This window comes from Neoarius graeffei, chromosome 18 (genome assembly GCF_027579695.1).
Source record: "Neoarius graeffei isolate fNeoGra1 chromosome 18, fNeoGra1.pri, whole genome shotgun sequence".
NCBI classification, from domain to species: domain Eukaryota; kingdom Metazoa; phylum Chordata; class Actinopteri; order Siluriformes; family Ariidae; genus Neoarius; species Neoarius graeffei.
The window spans coordinates 41,256,700-41,280,570 of NC_083586.1; the positions used below are offsets into that span (position 1 = coordinate 41,256,700).

General features: G+C 42.0%; 1 protein-coding gene across 1 annotated transcript in view; it reads right to left on the minus strand.

The window, feature by feature from the left end:
- cfap58 (cilia and flagella associated protein 58) overlaps nt 1–23,871 on the minus strand; it is a 370,653-nt gene that overhangs the window by 232,270 nt on the left and 114,512 nt on the right. The window contains exon 10 of the mRNA XM_060898284.1: nt 976–1,137. Within this exon, the coding sequence (XP_060754267.1) occupies nt 976–1,137 (162 nt within the window). The remainder of the gene's footprint in view (nt 1–975; nt 1,138–23,871) is intronic.

Here is a 23,871-nt window from a genome sequence, read left to right on the forward strand (position 1 = left end):
ATAGTCTCCAAACATGGAACATCATCATGTTTAATTACCACTAATGACTTCAGTGGTGGCACGGTGGTGTAGTGGTTAGCACTGTCGCCTCACAGCAAGAAGGTTCTGGGTTTGAGCCCAGTGGCCGATGAGGGCTTTTCTGTGTGGAGTTTGCATGTTCTCCTCGTGTCTGCGTGGGTTTCCTCCGGGTGCTCCGGTTTCCCCCACAGTTCAAAGACATGCAGGTTAGGCTAATTGGTGGCTCTAAATTGACCATAGGTGTGAGTGTGAATGGTTGTTTGTCCCTATGTTTCAGCCCTATGATGACCTGGCGACTTGTCCAGGGCGTACCCTGCCTCTCGCCCATAGTCAGCTGAGATAGGCTCCAGCTTGCCCATGACCCTGCACAGGATAAGCAGCTACAGATAATGAATGGATGGATGGATAATGACTTCAGCATAACACTTAAGTTTCAACATTTATGGTCAACATTTTCTTGACATGCAGAGAAAGTTGTATTGCAACTTTCAAGATTCTGAAGCATGTGGCCAGAAAAGTGTGCAAAAAATTTCAGAAGCTCCATGGCCCATAGGCAGACCATCTGAAGGCGAAGACTAAGTACACCTGACCATAATTAGGTGTGTTGCCTTGCACTGCGAAGAATGATGATTTGTTGCTTTATTCCAGACACAAACTTACGTCAGACAAAATATTGTAGGCATATGTCAAAATAGAAAACAAAAATCAGTCAAAAGATAAACATGACAAGTATGACATTGGAAATGTGCTCATGCCTAATGTCCACCTAATATGGGGAACTACAATATGAGCAGCTTCATAGCCTCAGAAGAAATGTGAGAGCATAATGGTATAAAGTCTCACAAACATACACGAGAAGGCAAACCATTATACTTAGCAGGATATGATTGCCAGGATGAGGATGCATTGTACAAAGAACAAAGATATAGACTGTATCAAATTGTATACTGTATATACCTGAGCATCAAGCAGATTCTTGCTATGATTGTTGCGTTCAGCCCTGACGGCTTCGTAGAGATTCTGTTGCTGCTTGAGTTTTGTCTCCACCTCAGCGATCTTCTTCTTGTATTCAAAGAGCTCCATCTCTTGCACTTTAAGGTCCTCCATATTCAATAAGACCTTGGACAAGAAAGGAAGAAACAGAAAGAGAAAACATATCTTATGAGAGTGATATCCTACATGTCCAATCATAATTCTTTCTATTTTTCTTTCTTCCTATCAACCCAACATGCCCCCAAGACAGCCGCATCAGCAGTGTTGATTCATGTTGGTGGTGGCTGATAAATCCAGGAGAACCTGTTCACTTGTTTGACAGTGAAAGGCCCAGACTATTTCAGTGAAGCCTGATTGAAACATCAGACGGGTGTTTGTTATTATTATCCCTCTCAGCAGCTCTGACTGCACTGTCTCTGGCAATGCAAGACATTATATGTCAAATTAAAATATGAATTGGAACCGAATTACATGGATTTGCCGCATTAGAGTGCTGTGGTACCCCCGGCTAATCCAATCATGGAGAGCATGGTCGAATTTAAATGTGAAAAGCTGGGCAAAAAAGAACTAATTTGATAGAAGAAAAGGTGTATTGAGAAAATATTTTTAACCCTTAAATGTTATCACTTCGTCCATTTTTCTTTTGTAATTAAATTGACCAAGTTTCTAAAAGGCTTGCTCTTATGAAGGTGCTGTCTAATTTTTTTCCCCTGAAATATACTGAGTCTGTGGTGAGTTCTACTTTTTTCTTTTCTTTTAATTTGTGATGACCAGAATTTCAGAGTGACACATTATGATTGCCTCTTCCCTATTATCACATGCCTCTTGTGTAATCTCAGAAAGCTTAGGTCTGTAATTAAAAACTAGGTATGTAACTATTCACCCAATTCATGATTCAATTCAATTTTGATATTTGATTCATTATATCAGGTTCACAATTTGATTTTGCCATAATATTTTCAAATAAAACAAGAAGAGTCATCTATATCCCCTGCCCTGTATACCAACTATATACCAAGTTTCAAGATATTATTTATTCACATTTTTTCAAGTTCTGCTGCAGGAAACCAACCCTACCTCTTTACACTGACCTCAGCAGCCCATGGCATAAACCCACCAGACCTTTGGTCCAGGGGAGCTAAAAAATTAAAATTTCTCACATTTCTTATTATCAAAAGGCACATATACATTACTTAATCAACACATATACCAACTTTCAAAACCGTACCACTCATAGTTCTCAAGTTCTGCTCCGGAAACAAAATCTACCCCTCAGACTAACCTGACAGACTAAGTCTGAAATTGTTTCCATGGAAACATGAAAAATTAAAATTTCTCAAATTTCTTAGTATGAAAAGGCACATCTACATCACCTTGTTAACATGTATACCAAGTTTTAAATCTGTATCATGAATAGTTTTGGATATATGCTCCGGAAACGAATGTTGCTCTTAGAAATTAAGTCAAAATCTAATTTTTATGTAAAATTAAAAAAAAAAAAAAAAAAACTTTTTTTCAGAAATCCAAAATAGCAAAAGGCACCAGTTCACATGTTGCTTGATATGTATACAAAGTTTCATGAAGATATCTTCAGTAGTTTTAAAGATATGGCCCAGAAACGAAAACATGACCGGACAGATGGACAGCCAGATGGACAGAACCCATTTCTATATCCCTCGCCTTGGCGGACGATAATATCAAGAACACAATTACAGTAGGGTGCTTATGCATCTTTGGTGCTTGGCTCCAAGGAAGGAAGGAAGGAAGGAAGGAAGGAAAGAAGGAAGGAAGGGGGTGAGGGAGGAAGGATATAATAGTCTTACTAATGGAGGAAATATCTTGACCCTTTAATACTGATAAACAGCTTAGCCAACCCAGAGGTCAATAGTGAGCACTTGTCAATATTAACAACTTTTGGACAAGCACCTGTCATGGAACTAAGCCAAATGTGTTCTGAAAATCCGCAGGTACACAGCACAGCTGGAATTAAAGTGTCAAGTAAACTAATTGAGGCATTCTATTTCTATGACGAGACAGATAACATGGTATTGCAATAGTTTTTTTCAAAAATTCAAAATAGCAAAAGGCACCAGTTCACATGTTGCTTGATATGTATACAAAGTTTCATGAAGATATCTTCAGTCGTTTTAAAGATATGGCCCAGAAACTAAAACGTGGCCGGACAGACAGACAGAACCCGTTTCTATATCCCCCACCAAACTTTGTTTGGGCGGGGGATAACATTAAATGAAGAAAATTTTATTACCAAGAAAAGGCAACAATTATTTTCCTATTCTTTATCAACTTAAATATTCATCTCATCTCATTATCTCTAGCCGCTTTATCCTTCTACAGGGTCGCAGGCAAGCTGGAGCCTATCCCAGCTGACTACGGGCGAAAGGCGGGGTACACCCTGGACAAGTCGCCAGGTCATCACAGGGCTGACACATAGACACAGACAACCATTCACACTCACATTCACACCTACGGTCAATTTAGAGTCACCAGTTAACCTAACCTGCATGTCTTTGGACTGTGGGGGAAACTGGAGCACCCGGAGGAAACCCACGTGGACACGGGGAGAATATGCAAACTCCGCACAGAAAGGCCCTCACCGGCCACAGGGCTCGAACCCAGGACCTTCTTGCTGTGAGGCGACAGCGCTAACCACTACACCACCATGCCGCCCCCAGTTTCTTAATAACAAACAATAATTATTTACCCACATCTCTAAAGGTTGGAATACAATATAATAACCTATTAACTAAAATATTCCTTGTATTAAAAATGAAATAAGTTAATAACAAATAGGCCTTTTCTTCATAAACTTTTTTGAACAGTTACCTCTACCTTGTCTTTTTCTTTTTTTCTTCAGCTTTCAGCAGTCTGTAAGAGAGCTCTGATTTCTTGTTAAATCTATTTGCACAGTCAAATGCACAGCAGCTGTTTTCCAATTTACATCTGTTTTTTGTGTGTGTTTTAACTGCATTATGGCTGTGTTACTTCCACCTATGTTGAATTGAATGTTACCACTGTCTAAACAACACAATTACAGCGAGGGAAAAACTTGATTGTCACACGATATATCATTACATGCATAGTAATTATGTCTGAGGTCTGAATACATCCCTTATACACCTACACTTCTCATCACAGTAGGCTCATTACCAACAGTGTTTCAACTGGATCTAAAATGAATCAGGATTAATTCAGTAACAGCAAATGGAATGGCATTGAGGGATTACAGTTATAATTAGCCTTCAAGCATAAATGTTTGCTCTTCATAGAACACTTAAGGATCTGGATTCACACTAGTCGAATAAAAATAAGACCACTAAATCTACTATGCAGCTAATACAAATCAAAGCTTCATCTTCCTTTAAAATAATTTCCTGACATAAATGCTAGACTGAGCAATAAAAGAGAGAGAGAGAGAGAGAGAGAGAGAGAGAGACTGTGTGAAGTCAGTCACATCCAAAGGAAAAAAAAATCGATTTTAATATTTCCCAGCTATGTCCAGGGTATAGTCAAGTGTCTAAATCCCAGTTGAATAATAGCCATTATTACATATTACATCTGTTCAAATACAATTGATCTTCTGGCCATCAAAGAGTTTTCATCATTTAGCTGTCATATTAATGGCAGATGCTACCAATCTCTATTCAGCTTCAATTCTTCACTCAGAGCAGAAGTTTGTTCTTTGGAAGCAGCACTTCTCACCCAATCTAACCTCTAAAATATCTGCCACCTAACTATGCTAACATCTCTGCAAATTAATAAATGAGCAGGCAGGAGAATTATGCATGCTCACCTGATTATTTGTTACAAATTGCAAATCTGAAAACATAATATGATTGGATTATATTTGATTTCAATAGAATGAATTCCTCAGAAATGGAATCAACACTAACCCCAGCCTTCACTGTCAGAAATGGGGATACAGTAGGAGCCTATTTCTGTCACCCAAAGTACAGTCGACACTAATGTACCCCCTAGGGCTTGTGGTGTAATGTTAAGTTACGTAGGTTTATGTGCGCGATGACATCATCAGTAGGGGTCGTAGGGAAAAGCATCAGTTTGTTGTTGAATGCCTTGCTTGTAAATAAATGCCACGTTAATCCGCAGTCGGACTCAGTTATTTTAAATAACACGACATGGTGTCAGAAGTACTGGGAGTACGTAGTGCTAAGTGACATTAGGGGAATTTGTACACCACACGTTACGGTTGGTGAAGTTTTTTTTCTAACATTAACGTGAGAGAAAAAGGAAGAGCGGGATGTCTGATGGCGAGGAGGCAGCGGCGGGTGCACAGAGAGTGTGGCCGAGTGCTAGCGCTACATTCAGCATACAGCCGCCAGAGAGCTTCGGCTTCACCAGACCTCAAGAGTGGGACAAATGGATCCGACGATTTGAACGATTTCATGTGGCAAGTAATCTGAATGCTAGTTCGGAAGACAACCAGATAAATACTTTCATTTACTGCATGGGCGACGAGGCTGACGATGTCCTTCGTGGGCTAGCTTTGACTGAGGAAGCAAAGGGAACATATCAAGGTGTTCGTGATGTCTTTCAGAACTTTTTCATAGTCAAGAAAAACACAATTTATGAGTGGGCAAAGTTTAACATGCAGGTGCAAGGCGAAAATGAAAGTGTGGACTCTTTTGTTACTGCTTTATATGTGCTAGCTGAACACTGCAACTATGGAGTGCTACACGACGAGCTCATTCGTGACAGGATTGTTGTGGGGCTGCAAGACCTGCGGCTCTCAGAGAGAATGCAGCTAGACCAAGATCTGACGCTGGAATCAGCGATTACCAGGGCTCGACAGAGTGAGGAGGTGAAACGCCAGCAAGTCACACTGAGAGGCACAGGGCCAGACGTTAACGATAGCAAATCTGTAGACAGAGTGTTTAAAGGCAGTGGCAAGGCTAAAGCAAGGAGCAAGCCACAGCATTCTAGCATGCTGGCTAAGCCACAAAGTGCGGCAAAAGCCAATAAGGGCAGGAACAACCAATGTCGGAAATGTGGCAGTTCCCAACCTCATGCAAATCGCGATTGTCCTGCTAATGGTGTTAAATGCCACTCATGCGGTAAAAGGGGACATTTTAAGAGAGTATGTACATCCAAAGCTGTGCACAAAGTTGAAGAGGATGATGATGGGGATGGAGTGTTCCTGGTCAGCATCATAGCCAGTGGTGAGCCGTGGATGGTGAACATCGATATCAGGGAGACACAGGTGCCGTTCAAAATTGATACAGGCGCGGATGTCACAGTTCTGCCTCACACTGTATTCAAAGAACTTTGCAAAAATACTCAGCCGCCTACACTCACTCCTGCATCTAAGCCTCTACTGGGACCCGGGAGAAATCCACTGGATGTTGTAGGGATCACAGAGCTGCTTTTGAGAAAAGGCGGTAGGACAGTGATGGAGGAGGTATACATTGTCAAACACCTGCACGCAGCATTGCTTGGGAGGCCAGCTATCAGCAAGCTTGAGCTGGTGGCGCGGCTAGACAGCATTAGCATTGAGACTTAAAACGAGCTACCCAAAGCTGTGCAGTGGTTTGGGTGAGGTGCGCCAGCCACACGCCATTCGTCTCAAACCAGGGGCAGAGCCGTTTTCTCTCAAGACTCCCCGACGGATTCCACTTCCGTTAATGGATAAAGTGAAGCAAGAGCTGTCACGCATGGAAAGTCTTGGAATAATTAGCAGAGTGGAGGACCCGACAGACTGGTGTGCTGGCATCGTTGTTGTGCCGAAGAAGACAGGTGCAGTGCGCATATGTGTCAACCTCACAAAGCTAAACGAGTCAGTGTGCAGAGAAAAGTACATACAGTACCGTACTTCCATCTGTGGAAGAAACACTGGGAAAGCTGGCAGGTGCGCAAATCTTCAGTAAGCTGGATGCCAATATGGGGTTCTGGCAAATACCCCTGACAGAAGATTCTGCGAAGTACACAACATTTATAACCCCCTTCGGTCGTTATCATTTTAACAGACTCCCGATTGGAATTGCTTCCGCACTGGAGCATTTTCAGAACAGAATGGTGACTGAGGTCACTGATGGTCTTCAAGGTGTCGTCTGCCACATGGACGATGTGCTCGTGTGGGGCCGGTCACAAGGAGAACATGATGGGCGACTGCATGCCATGCTAGAGAGGATGCAAAAGGCGGGTATCACGCTAAATGTGGAAAAGTGTGACTTGTCAAAGCAGGTGATAAACTTTTTGGGACATGTATTCTCTGGCAGCGGAATCAGTCCAGACCCAAGGAAGACGGAAGTCATTACAAAAATGGATGAGCCAAGAAATGTGAGTGAGCTGAGGAGTTTTCTCGGCATGGTCAACCAACTGGGGAAGTTTATCCCGCAGCTGGCTGAGAGGGATAAACCCCTGCGAGATCTCCTCTCTAAGAAAAACTGCTGGGTGTGGGATGTCGAACAGGTCCGAGCTTTTCAAAACTTGAAGGACGCACTGACAAGCCCACCAGTATTGGCAATCTACGACCTGAACAGGGAGATCAAGGTGTCAGCAGATGACAAAAAATCCAACACCTACCATCACTGTACTATCATACAGAAGTATGGTTTATTTAGTTTGGACAGTTTTATTTTCTTTTTAAATTACTGTTTATTTTTTAAAATTATAAATGATCTTGCTCCACCTCCCCTTAAGCAATTTGTGAGTCTGTGCAGACCCACAAATAATACAAGGATTACAAGAGCGTCATCTAGAGGGGACTGTATAAGTGTGTTTAGACATTCTACTTTTGGCCAAAGTGCTTTCTCAGTAAAAACATCAGGGCTATGGAATAGCATTCCTGTTAGTATCAGGCAAAGCACCACACTCAGTACTTTTAAATTAGGTCTTAAGAAATGGCTAAAAGCAGGGCAGCACTGTGGACATTTTTAGTCATTGATCTTGTGTTTTTGTGTTTATTTTATCATATATTATGTTTTTTGTTTCCTTTAGTTTATTTTAACTATGTACTTGTCACTGCAATATACAGTAGGCCTATATCTGCACATAGTCCCACCTATAACATGTTTTGTTGTCATTTTATTTTTAACATCAATTCCTGTCCAGGGACTACAGATGAAAATTAGCCTTGTGGCTATAATCTGGCTCAATTGTATGTTGTGCATTGTCCCTGTCAAATAAACAGAAAAAAAAAGATGCTTCTTCTTATAGCTTAGGTGGTGTTCTTCTCCAGGAGTGGAAGGATGTGTGGAAGCCAGTGGCCTATGTGTCGCGGTCACTCACACAGACAGAGCAGAGATACGCGCAGGTGGAGAAGGAGGCATTAGGACTTACCTGGGCCTGTGAGAGGTTCTGGAATTTCCTGATTGGCAAGCACTTTCTGTTGGAAACAGACCACAAACCACTACTGAGCCTTCTGGGGTCTCAGGCATTGGATGCCCTTCCCCCGCGTATTCAGCGGTTCCGCATGCGACTGATGCGTTACTCGTACAATATTGCTCATGTGCCAGGAAAGTGTCTCTGCACAGCTGATGCATTGTCACGAACTCCAGTGAAGAGTGGAGCAACACCGGAGGAAAAGGATTTCCTCGAAGACACAAACATCTATGCAGACTCTGTTATGAACAATCTACCTGCAAGCTCTACTTACCTGGAGGAGTTGAGAGAACAGCTGAAAAGGGACAGTGTGTGTGCAAGAGTGATGCAGCTATGTGTGGAAGGCTGGCCAGCGCACAGCATTAAGGAACCAGCACTGAAAGCCTATTGGGCAGACCGGGCATTTCTCACTGTTCAGACAGGACTCCTGCTGAAGGGGACCAGGCTCGTCATCCCGTCAGTGATGAGGAACGACGTTCTTGCCAGACTGCATGTCGGCCACCAGGGGGCGGTGAAGTGCAGAGAGCATGCAAGACAGTCGGTGTGGTGGCCTGGCTTGAGTCAGCAGCTGAACGAGCTGGTCCTCAATTGCCAAACGTGCTGTAAAGAGAGACAGAACAACAAAGAGCCCCTTATGCCATCACACTATCCTGACAGACCATGGCAGAGATTGGGAGCTGACCTTTTCTCACTGGGAAGCAAGACTTACCTGCTGGTCGTGGATTACGCTTCCAGGTATGTGGAGATTGCTCAGCTTACCCCATCTAGATCAACTGATGTCATAGTCCATCTGAAATCCATCTTCGCCCGCCATGGCATTCCAGAAATACTGGTGACAGACAACAGGCCACAGTTCTCAGGGACGGCCTTTGCAGCATTTGCAGAGTCGTATGGCTTTTGCCATGTGACAAGCAGCCCATTATTTCCTCAGAGTAATGGATAAGTGGAGCGTGCAGTCAAAACCATCAAAGAGCTTCTGAGAAAAGCGGCTGACCCATACCTAGTTCTGCTTTCTTATAGGGTTACACCACTCCAGAACAGTTACAGTCCATCACAGCTCCTAATGGGGAGAAGACTTTGCACGACTGTGCCAACACTTCCTGCGCTGCTTGACCCTGCACTCCCTGACAGCCAGGCGGTAGCTCAAAAGGAAACTCTAAAGCGAGCTATGGATGCAAAATATTACAACAGGCCTCACCGCACATGCACCCTCACTGATCTTTCACCTGGTCAAGAAGTGTGGGTGACAGATAAAGGGACATCGGGAAAGGTGATCAGCAACCACACCACTCCGCGTTCCTATCTCGTAGATGCGCCACATGGAACAGTGCAACGCAACTGGCATCACCTGATTCCCATGCGTACATCACCAGAACAGAACAGTGGAGGGGTGCAGGAGCAACCCTCTCGTGACCTGTTGGAGCAAAGTTCTACAGAGCCACCTTTACAGACTGTTTCCAATCCACCAACTACTCCTAGAACAAGATCGGGAAGAGTTGTGGTGAGACCAGCAAGGTTGGACCTGTAAAGGCATAGGCCTAAAAATTTAGAAACAGTTATTGAACTGTGTGGAAAGGGAAAAGATCAAAGAGGGGGAGGTAAAAGGGAAAAAAAAAACATGACAGAGTTGTTAAAGAGCTTAATGGTTATTGGTTTATTTATGGTTAGAGTTTATTGGTTTTAGGCTTATGGGAAATGTTTATTTTAGGGCATTTAAATGCAAAGGTGCTAAAATGTTCATGTATCAGTTCAGGAAGTTACATGAGGTATAGAAGAGATGGGTTCATGACGTAAAGTAAAGAATGTGTGTGAGTTCACAGAGAAGTTCACTGTAGAAAATGTTCATGTTTAGACAGGGACAGACCTTCCAGCAAAAGAGGCAGAATAATCCTCTAAGGTCTGATGAATCAACTGGTAGTCTACCCAGTTGATTCTAGAAAGGGGAGATGTGGTGTAATGTTAAGTTACGTAGGTTTACCGGTATGTGCACAATGACATCATCAGTAGGGGTCGTAGGGAGGAGCATTAGTTTGTTGTTGAATGCCTTGCTTGTAAATAAATGCTACATTAATCCACAGTCGGACTCACAGTTATTTTAAATAACACGACAAGGCTCACTGTTGGACCTCGAGGTAACAATGTGTACCTTTTTAGGGCCAAAAAGGTACACTCACTGGCCACTTTAATAGGAACTTGTTTTCATTCTAAGATTCCTGTTCTTGGCTGCAGGAGTGGAACCCAATGTGGTCTTCTGCAATTGCATGCTGAGATGTATTTCTGCTCACCATGGTTGTAAAGAGTGATTATATGAGTTACTATATCCTTCCTTCTCAGCTATGTCTTGCCCCAGATTCAGAATGTTGAAAGGCCAAGTTTGGTTCCGGTTTGTGCACCTGGTTCCGTTACCATACACGCTGCTAAATTCAGAAAGATGTTCGACTTGCTGAGGAAGCTGTGCACCGCGACCAGAGGAGGGTTGCTGCTCAATGACACCTAAGGACCCTGGAACAAGTCTTAGTCAATCTCTAACCTACTAATTCATTCAGCTGCCAGTGAGTGGCTGTGACAATGACAACAACAATGATATCCTTCCTGGCAACTCAAACCAATCCGGCCATTTTCCTCTGACCTCTCTTATCAACAAGATGTTTCCACCCACAGAACTGTCACTCACTCATTTTTTTTCGCACCATTCTGTGTAAACTCTAGAGACTGTTGTGTGTGAAAACCCCAGGAGATCAGCAATTTCTGAAATACTCAAACCAGTCCATCTGGCACCAACACCCATGCCACAGTGAAAGTCATACAAATCACAATTTTCCCCATTCTGATGTTTGAAGTGAACATTAACTGAAGCTCTTGATTTGTATCTCTTGATTTTATGCATTATGCTGCTGTCAAGGGACTGGCTGATTCAATAACTGTATAAAACAGCAGGTGTATGGGTGTTCCTAGTAAAGTGACTGGTGAGTGTATGTTCCCAAGCAGTATCATTCGATGGCACCATCTGTCTTGAAAGTCAATAATATCCACTTCAAGGAGGACAAATTTAGTGTTGGCATTTTTTCCATGTGGCTAATTAGCCCAATTCTAGCACGACACCGATGATTGCAGTTAGGACAGATAAAGTCCTGGTTTGCTATTTCATCAGCAGTTGATCTGGGCCTATTGTGTCTTCTATGTCGCTTTTCTTGGTAGTGTTCTGCACGAGCCTCCTCATTCTTTCTCTTCCCCTCAAGCACTGTCATTCGCCACAAAGCTCTATCAGCAGCAACATCCTGCCACTCAAAAGGGCTCAGTCCACAAATATTAAGATCTTTTTTACAAACATCTTTGAACCTGAGCTTAGGCCTTCCCACTGGCCTCTTTCCTTCTGCAAGTTCTCCATAGACAAATGCCTTTGGAATCCTTTCATCTTTCATTCTACTAACATGTCCTAGCCAGCGAAAGGTGTTGCTGGAGGAGCATGGAATGAATGCTGGTGAGCTTTGCATGGTTCAAGATCTCAGTATCGGGTATTTTGTCAGTCCAGTGTATACCAAGAATACGCCTCTAACAGTGCATAAAGAAAGTGTTAAGTCTATTAGCTTGCCTTGCATAAATCGGCCAAGTTACACTACTGTACAACAAAGTACTCAGGACACATGTTTCAAACACTCTGATCTTGGTATTTTGGGTCAATTTAGGATTTTTCTATAGTCTCTTTTGAAGTCTGCCCATAGTAGTAGCAGCTTTGCCTATTTTGATATCTAGCTCAGTATCGAGAGACAGAGGATCAGTTACAGTGGAACCTAGATAGGTAAACTTATGCACAGTCTCAAGGGTATGGCCATCAATAGTAATCATGGGAGGTTCTTCACAACTCTGTCCCAGAACTTGAGTTTTTTTTTTCAAGCTGATGGTGAGTCCAAACTCTTTACATGCAACAGAAAATTTGTTGATGAGAATCTGAAGTTCTGCTTCACTGTGGGCAGCCAGTGCTGCATCATCAGCAAACAACATTTCACGAATCATGATTTTCTGAACCTTACGCTTGGACCTGAGTCTTAAGAGATCAAAGAGATTACCATCAATACAGGTGTGCAAGAATATTCCCTCTTCATCCAATGGAAATGCAAACTTCAGAAGTATTGAAAAGAAAATTCCAAACAAAGCTGGTGCCAGAACACACATTTGCTTCACACCACTCTTGATCTCAAAAGGACTTGTGGTATCCCCATTGAATTCAACAACACTCTTCATACCAACATGAAATGATTTTATAACTGCACGCAACTTAGGTGGACAACCAACCTTCCTAAGAAGTTGAAACAAACCATCCCTATTAACAAGCTCAAATGCCTTGGTGAGGTCAATGAAAGCAAGATATAAAGGTTTCTGCAGTTCCCTGCAGTTTTCCTGCAGCTGTCTGAGGGAGAATATCATGTCTGTAGTAGACCTTTCTGTTCTGAAGCCACACTTGGATTCAGGATACACACGTTCTGCTATGGACTGAAGTATTTTCAGGCATATCTTTGCAAAGGCTTTTCCAGTAATACTGAGGAGTGAAATGCCACAATAGTTATGACAGTCACTGCGTTCACCTTTGTTCTTGTAGAGGGTAACAATCTTTGCATTCTTCATATCTTGGGGAATGCATCAATCAATCAAGTCATTCATTCGCAAAGAACCAAACTTTATTTCAACTCCGTCAAGAAATTCAACAACTTTGTCAGGATTTTGACACTGAGAAGTGTTGATCTTCTTTCCTGCTGTCTTTGATCGGTGTATTTTCTTTGGGGTAATTTTCAACTTGCTGCAAACAAGTGCATGGTCTGTATCGCAGTGTGTGATGTGATATGATCTAGTGTTTTGCACATCACATAAGTCAGATCTTCGAGATAAGACTAAATCTAGTTGATGCCAGTATCCAGACCTAGGGTGCCTCCAAGAAACCTTGTACATTGGTAGACTGAACAAATGTGTTTGTGACACATAAACAGTGCTCATAGCTCAAGTAATCGCTGCCCATTTTCATTCATGTTACCCATGCCAAAGTGCCCACAACAAGTAGGCCAAGTGTCATAATCATTACCAACCCTAACACTGAAGTCACCTATCACATACAACTTTTCATTGCTAGAAATTCCAGCTAACACAGAATGCAATTCATCATAGAACTGATCTTTCAAGGACTGTTCAGATGACCGGGTAGGAGCATAAACATTCACAATGGTGATGGGACCATTAGAGGTATCAAGGACTAGGATAGAGATACGGTCATTTCCGGTGGGGTTCTGTATTCTATTCAACAAGGAGTTCCTAATGGCAAATCCTGTGCCATGTTGTCTAGGTTCATACTTACTCTTTCCATTCCAGAAGAAAGTATAGTTCTTTTCATGTAGAGAGCCTTGATCTGAGAGACATGTTTCTTGAACACCAGCAATATCACTGTTCAACTTTGAGAGTTCCTCATCAATGACTGCTGTCTTTCTGACATCATCAACTTGTGTGAGGTCATCAGTGATACCGGGACACATGGTCCTCATGTTCCATGTGGCCAGTCTGAAAGTGAATTTATTTTTGTCTGGTGTGTCTTATGGTCCACTTGTCAGGCAAAACCTTTAGCCCCAGGCACCCACTGGGGCAGGCAGACCATGGCGGGTCAGCACCTTATTGGCCAAGGGCTGCCCAGCTAGGATGGGCGGTAGCTGACCAGTGAGATAAGAGTACCTCTTCCATCGTCAGAGATGACTCATGGCATCCATGTTTTAAGCCAATCAAACTTGGACTTATAACCCATAACTGCCATCTCTCATGTTGTGCCCTCATGTTTGCACATGAGGCTAGAGTGTCCTCTCCAGGGCAGAAATAAAGAGGACTGAGTTGCCCATGCTGTAATCCCCCTCTCTCAGCATCCCAAATGTGACCCAAAGGAAAGGCAAGGGCCAATACATCCGGCACTTGTTCAGCTGCTGAAGCTACCAGAAAGGTATTCCATGAATAACCAAACTGCCTATCGGGGCTTCTCTCCAGTGTTTGAATTTGGGGTACACGTCCCCTAGACCAATTGCCAAATGGCTGATGAGTTTGATCTACCCTTCTCCATAACAGGATTCTATTTAAACCATAGATGGGACCCTGACAGGTGCTACCATTCTGGGTCAGAATGGACCTGGGAGTGATGGTGACTAAGGGGTATCTCCACATTCCCCAAAACTCCAGAACTCCCGAACTGGAGCCTCACCACCAGTTGCAGTTTATTGTCATATCCAGGACATCCAAGCAGTATATAAAGGGTACAAATACGGTAAGTACCTTATACTGCAGGACAACCAAGCAGTATATAAAGGGTGCAAATAAGTACCTCAGCAGGTCCTGCCCCAGTGACAAGCCGTTGAACACCTAAAGGTACAATAATGTACTTTATTTTCTGAACGTGTTTGGTACCTTTGTATCCTTTTGCACAACTTAAATCATGCAATCCATATTAGAATTGTCCTGAGCATTTTTTTTATTTAACTTACAACATTTGTAATTGCACCTGGTGGTACTTGTTTACACCTTCCATGTGAGACCTCGCATCTTCGGCCAAAACATTAGGCTTCCAGTCAAAATTAGCTTAGCCTAATAAAAGCATGCACACAAACAAACAACAGTTGGTATAATGCATGAGCATGGCCTGGTGTTTAACATTTTACTATGATGTTGCTGTTTCCACAAGAATTGCGAGACTGGTCATGTTTAAATCTAATATCTTTTCAATGACTTTTGCATGAAGCCTATTAAACACACTTTGTGGGGGGAAAAAATGGGATGGGTCAGAAAGTTGGGTCATTTTTAGTCATTACTTAATGGACAAATATGGGTCCTGGAGCAAGACCAAATGAGAAGAACTGTTATTCAAAAATTCTAAAAAATGTCTAGCTCAAATGGCTGTTTCTGCTAACTGCTAATTCTTCTTAATGACTTTTTTGCCCGGGGTGAAAACATAAATATTTAGAAACTGGCCTATTAGCCTCCATAGTTTTTTAGATGAATTCCTGAACAAGTTGGGAATTAAAAAAGTCATCTTGGCACTTATTGTTTAACCATGCTGCTCACACGTATGAGAGTGGTATTGATTTATTGACCATCACTTCTGCCTGTAAAGGCATTTTTCAGCTCTCTTTAGGCACTACATTTTTAAAAGCTTGATTCAGAAGGGAGAAAGCTGGAACTGAGGCATCCTTGTTAGCTAAAAGAAATGGTTTTACAACACTTCAGGCTTGTTTCTGTAAGCCCTTGAGTGTTCTGTGGCAAATTAGCAAGCTGAAAGGTTAGCAGACTCCCTGAAGAAGTTCTGAAGAGCAGAAGAGTTTAAATTTGTTATCCCTACGATGTTGCCTATGCAGGAAGTAGAATATCCTCTCAATTATCTGCTTTTATCCAGGGTATACATATACCCACAGTGGTGCTTGAAAGTTTGTGAACCCTTTAGAATTTTCTATATTTCTGCATAAATATGACCTAAAACAACATCAGATTTTCACACAAGTCCTAAAAGTAGATAAAGAGAACCCAATTAAACAAATGAGACAAAATATTATACTTGGTCATTTATTTATTAAGGAAAATGATCCAATATTACATATCTGTGAGTGGCAAAGGTATGTGAACCTTTGCTTTCAGTATCTGGTGTGACCCCCTTGTGCAGCAATAACTACAACTAAACATTTCCGGTAACTGTTGATCAGTCCTGCACACTGGCTTGGAGGAATTTTAGCCCATTCCTCCATACAGAACAGCTTCAGCTCTGGGATGTTAGTGGGTTTCCTCACATGAACTGCTCGCTTCAGGTCCTTCCACAACATTTCGATTGGATTAAGGTCAGGACTTTGACTTGGCCATTCCAAAACATTAACTTTATTCTTCTTTAACCATTCTTTGGTAGAACAACTTGCGTGCTTAGGGTCGCTGTCTTGCTGCATGACCTGCCTTCTCTTGAGATTCAGTTCATGGACAGATGTCCTGACATTTTCCTTTAGAATTCTCTGGTATAATTCAGAATTCATTGTTCCATCAATGATGGCAAGCCGTCCTGCCCCAGATGCAGCAAAACAGGCCCAAACCATGATACTACCACCACCATGTTTCACAGATGGGATAAGGTTCTTATGCTGGAATGCAGTGTTTCCCTTTCTCCAAACATAACGCTTCTCATTTAAACCAAAAAGTTCTATTTTGGTCTACACAAAACATTTTTCCAGTAGCCTTCTGGCTTGTCCACGTGATCTTTAGCAAATTGCAGACGAGCAGCAATGTTCATTTTGGAGAGCAGTGGCTTTCTCCTTGCAACCCTGCCATGCACACCATTGTTGTTCAGTGTTCTCCTGATGGTGGACTCATGAACATTAACATTAGCCAATGTGAATGAAGTCTTCAATTGCTTAGAAGTTACCCTGGGGTCCTTTGTGACCTTGCCAACTATTACACGCCTTGCTCTTGGAGTGATCTTTGTTGGTTGACCACTCCTGGGGAGGGTAACATTGGTCTTGAATTTCCTCCCTTTGTACACAGTCTGTCTGACTGTGGATTGATGGAGTCCAAACTCTTTAGAGATGGTTTTGTAACCTTTTCCAGCCTGATGAGCATCAACAACACTTTTTCTGAGCTCCTCAGAAATCTCCTTTGTTCGTGCCATGATACACTTCCACGAACGTGTTGTGAAGATCAGACTTTGATAGATCCCTGTTCTTTAAATAAAACGGGGTGCCCACTCACACCTGACTGTCATCCCATTGATTGAAAACACCTGACTCTAATTTCACCTTCAAATTAACTGCTAATCCTAGAGGTTCACATACTTTTGCCACTCACAGATATGTAATATTGGATCATTTTCCTCAATAAATGACCAAGTATAATATTTTTGTCTCATTTGTTTAACTGGGTTCTCTTTATCTACTTTTAGGACTTGTGTGAAAATCTGATGATGTTTTAGGTCATATTTATGCAGAAATATAGAAAATTCTAAAGGGTTCACAAACTTTCAAGCACCACTGTACAGTATCTGCCAAAGTGGTGAAAGTGGGGGAAAGTGGATTTTAGCGAAGCATAAAGCATAATGAACAGCAGTGCTTCATGATAATATATTTTGATTGGGCAGGATGACAAAAGCCAAGAGGCTATCACACCTGATTTACGCTATAGGCTACTATCTAGTGAATTTTTAGAGTAACCCTAATAGGCAGTTGAGAGCCGACAATATACAGTCATCCAGCATACAGTCTGTCAGTAATGGCGTTGAAAGTGATAGCTCTAACCAAACTACAAACATGGCTTCTCAGAACTACAGCGCCCCCTGTCACCGGCTTATTGAAGTCAGCTTTCTCTCATTCACATCTAATCAGCCACACTACTTAAACCCCATTCTCACACACTCTCACTGTGAAGTATCGTTCTGAGTTTACCCAATCATACCAAGCCTTATCTGTTCTGCCCACTTTCCTGTTTCTTTGACCCTCGCTATTGATATTTCCCACTATGTCTCTAGTCTGCTCTATATTGCTCTGTTTACCGATCGACCGACCCTTGCCTGCCTTTGACTACTCTTCTAGTTTTGCTTCCCCGCTCTCCCTTGCATGTACATCTGTAAGTGCCTGCACCCTGACACAGTTGAGCAGCTCATTTTGAGTGGTTTTAGACACATTTTCATTAAACTGTGTTTGATACAGCAGGTGTGTGTGTGTTCCAGCTTTAAGCAAAATCTTCAACTTTTCCAACTACATCTTTAAAACCAAATCGGACACTAGCCCCCCCCAAAAAAAGATCAACCACTGGAAAAATGAGACACATTTTTCTTAGTCTTTGCAAGGTCACTGCGCACACATTCCTGATGAATGGACTTTATCCACTCCATAATCCCCCTTTCCCTCTCCCAGTTTTTGCAATATACACTATAAGGCAAAAGTATGTTGACACCTGACTTTCACATGCATGTGTGCTTGTTGAATATCCCAGTTCAGATTTAGTCCCACTTTGCTGCGATTATAACTTCCACTCTTCTGGGAAGGCTTTCCATTAGATTTTGGAACATGGCTGTGAGGACTTGCTCATTCAGCCACAAAAGTATTAGTGAGGTCAGGCACTGATTGTCAGGCGAGGATGCCTGAGGTGCAGTCAGCATTCCAGTCCATCCCAAACATGCTCAGTGGGGTTGAAGTCAGGGCTCTGTGCAGGCCACTCGAGTTCTTCAACTCCAACTTTGACAAACCATGTCTTCATAGAGCTGTCTTTGTGTCATATTGGAACAGGTTTGGGCTTTTTAGTTCCAGTGAAGGGAAATTTTATGGCTACAGTACACAAAGACATTCTAGACAACTGTGTGCGTCCTACTTTGTGGCAACAGTTGGAAGGCCTACATATGGTTATGGTGGTAAGGTGTCAACATACTTTTGGCTATACTGTGTATCTTACAATTAAAAAGGTTCTATAACTCCTAGACATACTGTCTGCACTTACACATGCTACCAGTACTTTGTTTGCAGTAAGGTATTAATGTAATTCAGATTATTTGCTATAAAACAAGATTTTGGCAGCCATGGAGTACTTTTTTAAACTAGCCTAATAAGGAATAAAAACCATGGCCCTGGCAACCCTGTCATTACTTGTCCTGTCCGCAGCTCCCCCAGCTCCACTGTCCACGTGCATGGGCCAGTATGATTCGTGCATGGGCCTGCCTCAATTAGTGTTTGTTGCAGTTACCCTTTTTGACCAGTAGGTGCAATAATAGCTCTTTGGAGCCCCGTGATTGCACAACATCTATCTCTCTTGTTGTTTTCCTCTATCGTAAGTATTATTTCTCTCCTCTGACTAGCAAAAGCTTAATGACTTACATAAAATAAAAATGATAACTGGTTTCATTTACATGTCGTTAGTTTGTTCAAATTTGCATGGTGTACTAGTTAGATTGGCCATAGAAAATGAATGGTCCAGACTATAAGAAGAATAAAAATTCTCTCTCTCTCTCTCTCACACACACACACACACGGGGTGTAGTGGGCGTGGTACGCGGGGGTACGCCGTCCACCCACTTCTCCTGAGGTGAGATTCAAAAAAAAAAACTGTCATTCAATGGCCTGAGTTTATACGCTCTACAGTAAGTGACACGTGCCTTTGTGCTCATCATCAATGCCCCCCCCAATCGAACGTTACGTAAAACGTAGCGACGCAAAGTAGAATGCATTCTAAACGCAGCCGAGATATTAGAATTATGTAAACGGTTGACTCCGCCATTTTAATGGCTGCATGTCATGTATTTTGTATACGAAGGTGCCTCAATCGCGCCAGACTAAATGCTTGATTTATTCGATTGGTGCCTTTTTTAATAAATTTCAGCCCATTGCTGGTTTGTATGCGATGTGAGTGAGTGACGTGACTTTTTTTGAACTTCTGGACACATGCTGTAGCTGTTGCCATGGCAGTAAGTAGGCTAGTAAAAATATCAAATTCCGAATGCAGCTCGGCTCAAATGAACATGAATCGAACATGAACAAAGGTGTTTGTGTATCATAATTTCCAATATTTTGGCTTCACGCCTGATAGTCCATGTTAAACCTATGCAAGGTTTATGTTGAGTTCCAGCAGCAGAGTGGTGCTGTCTACGACAATGTATTCGGAAGGAGAAGGCGAATTTGTTCCTCTTTAGCCATTTCGGCATATTTATTGGAGACAAAATAAACCGTGGCTTTTCGCCATAACAGTTGGGCTGTACTGACAAACACGAATGAAAATTGCACACATAAAAATGTCTGAAAAAAAGTGTCTTCTTGTGCCCTCTTGTGTTGTTAAAAGAACGTAACATTTATACAAATCATTCGTACCAAGCATAGGCGACCAAACAAAGGCTACCGCTTCTGACATGATATCAAATCGATGACGTCACGAATCGCGTAACCCCACTTTAAAAATCTCCACTACACCACTGCGCGCGCGCACACACACACACACACACACAGTGCTGACAGTGTATCAATACAAAGTACAGAACTATTTCTTTTATAAGTCACACTGTAAAAGTTGGGAAAGGGAAAAGGAGGACTATGGAGTAGATAATGTCCATACTAGGCGATGACAAAGGCACACTGCAGATCGTGAATTTATTCCCTATGAAAGGGCTGACAAAGTGAAGAAAAATTTGTTTTGTGTCTTTTTTTGAGATACAGCTGAGCTGGAAATTTGATTGAGACTTATCAGCTCTGTGTTATATTTTCTTTCTTTCTTTCTTTCTTTCTTTCTTTCTTTCTTTCTTTCTTTCTTTCTTTCTTTCCTTCTGACTTTGTGGAACTGTTAATGTGTGTTACAATGTGATTGTGCAGTTTGCAAAGCAAGTAAAGTTTTGTTGCTCAGGTCACTCTTCAGAACTTTTGTTTTATCCTTTTAACCAGATTAAATTTGTAATACTTGAAAAAAGTAACTTGGCTAATATTTGACATAGGAGTCTAACATACCAATCTTTGCTAATCATAAACCAATATTTTCCTCTGGTCCCTGGTCTACGCTACTCCAAAGAAAACAGACACTGCTTATTTTAGTCAAAAATAAATGATATAATTTCATATTAAGTGAAGTTTGTCCATCACAAATTCCAAAAAATGAATGTAAATCCTGTTATTGAGGAATATTTTGTTGGAAGTCAACAAAAGGTGGTAATATTTTTTAATGTTTTATAAGTATTTTTAAGGCATCAACCATTAAACCCTTAAAGTGCATATCACAGGTAAATTCAGGAGCAAGATCAATGTAATTCTCCTATTTTATATTAAACTTTGGTCAAATATCTGTCACATTTTGCATTTTGTGCAATTTTTTTGCCTTGCGCAATACCAGAAAAATTCAGTTGAAATCAAGCCATTTGAGGCGAATTGGTCCGTCTCTGAAAAAACTTGACATTTGAATTTCCCGGCAAACATTGATTTTTGTGACGTCGCGTGCAAGACCCCTCCTTCTGAATCTTACATCAGCGCTGGTTTGTTTATGAGAAAACGACCTGGTGGTTTTCTGCAAATTTCTTCAATGCTATCACGTAATTATTAAAATGGTTAACAGATGTATCAGAGGAGGGTATAGCGACACCAATCTTGATGGGATTAGTACTCATCATTTTCCAAAAGACCAGACAATGAGAGAGAAATGGGAGCGCTTGGTCTACACAGGCTGTGCACTTAAACCATGCAAAGCTCACGCAGCCTGCTGGCGCTTCCGCAGGTGACGTCACGAATCTGGCTCCAGACTCCCTTGGGATTTTTCCAGACGCGTTTTGTTATTTTATTTTTTTCTGCTGTAGACAGATGGCCTTGTGCAAAATTACCCTTCTGGATGAGTGTGTAAAGGGACATACTTTCATATAAAAACAAAAACAAAAAAAAACGAAATTGGTCCAGGATATGCACTTTAACCTATTGGTCAACCAAAGATGGAAGCTTGACTTGAACACAACCCAAAGGTTAGAAAGGTCAGCAAATCAATGGAAAATTGGCTTATATCTGTCAAATAGCATTTTTTTCAATGATCCCTTAAAAGACATAATTAGTATTTCAGGGAAATTTAAAATGTATGTAGTTGTGAATGAAGTCTTTCATGCTATTGATTGGTTGATGTGTGCCCCTATGGATGAGCTGCCACCAGTAATGAAAGTGAAGCTGTAGGGAATATTCACTGATGAAATATCCATTAACAACATATGAACTGTTGTCTGCAGAACTATCCTGCCTCCATGTCTCTGTTACTGCTCCAAGTGAAACCCGGTTGACTGGCATTGGTTCTCTCCAGGAGAGAAACTACACTCTTTTCTGGAATGGCTATCCTGAGTGCAAAAGACCAATGCAGGGATTTGAATTTGTAGTTCACAACAAGTTGTTACTTTCTGTGGAACAGCCAGTCCCTATCTCCCCACACCTCTCCTCACTTCGCCTGCATACTGACTGTGGCCCAGTCACAATCGTAGCTGCTTACACCCCTACACTGACCACCGACAATGATGCAAAGGGCACATTCTACAATCAGCTGAGTTCCTTAATTCATAACATCTCTGGAGGTGAGCATCTGGTGATCCTCAGCGACTTCAATGCCCATGTGGGCTCAGACACTACTGCATGGCTTGAAATGCTGGGTGTTCACAGTCATGGTAATATGAATGACAATGAACAACATCTACTGGAACTTTGCACTGCACACAAACTTTGTATCCCTTCCTCATTCTTACAGTGCACCAGCTCCTCTAAAGTCACCTGCCGCCATCCATGCTCCAAGTGCTGGCACTAATTCGACTATGTGCTGGTGAAATATGAGTACCTGAAGAAAGTCACACACTGCTGATCCCTGCGCTCAGTGGACTGTGGCACTGATCATGCCCTGGTTCATTGCAAATTTAGACTGGTCCCAACCAAGTTTCATCGTGCTGTGTCAAAGCATGACAAAGCATGACCCTGGGCTGCAGCATGAGTTTCAGGAAACACTTGCCATCAGTTATGACACTTCGCCCCCACTTACTGACCCTATGTCTACCTGGCAGCAGTTCCACTTTGTCATGACTGAGGTTGCTTTCTCCGCCTTTGGTAAACAGTCCAGGTTTAAAGTGCATATTCGGGACCAATTTCATGTTTTTTTATATGAAAGTAAGTCCCTTTACACACTCATCCAGAAGGGTAATTTTGCACAAGGCCATCTGTCTACAGCAGAAAAAAATAAAATAACAAAACGCATCTAGAAAAATCCCAAGGGAGTCTGGAGCCAGATTTGTGATGTTACCTGCGGAAGCATGAGCAGGCTGCGTGAGCTTTGCATGGTTTAAGTGCACAGCCTGTGTAGACCAAGCGCTCCCATTTCTCTCTCATTGTCTGGTCTTTTGGAAAACGATGAGTACTAATCCCATCAAGATTGGTGTTGCTACACCCTCCTACGATACATCTGTTAACCATTTTAATAATTACGTGATAACGTTGAAGAAATTTGCAGAAAACCACCAGGTCGTTTTCTCATAAACAAACCAGCGCTGACATAGGATTCAGAGGGAGGCGTCCCGCAGATGACGTCACGAAAATCAATGTTTCTCGGGAAATTCAAATGCCAAGTTTTTTCAGAGACGGACCAATTCGCCTCAAATGGCTTGATTTCAACTGAATTTTTCTGGTATTGCGCAAGGCAAAAAAATTACAGAGAATGCAGAATGTTACAGATATTTGACCAAAGTTTAATATAAAATAGGAGAATTACATTGATCTTGCTCCTGAATTTACCCATGATATGCACTTTAAGGCCCATGCCAGCATGCTCCTGCCAACAATCACCTCAAAGTGCACAGGTAGACTGTGTTATGTGCAGGATGAATCTCACTCAAATGAGGCTGCATGGAAACTGGCATGCTTCTATGTCCAGTGGGTTATACTTGAAGCCATGCAGGAATACTGGACTAGCTTGTATGCTCATATTGAGTCATGTGCATCATCTGGCATCATTCATGGTATGTTTGAAGGCTGGAAGGAA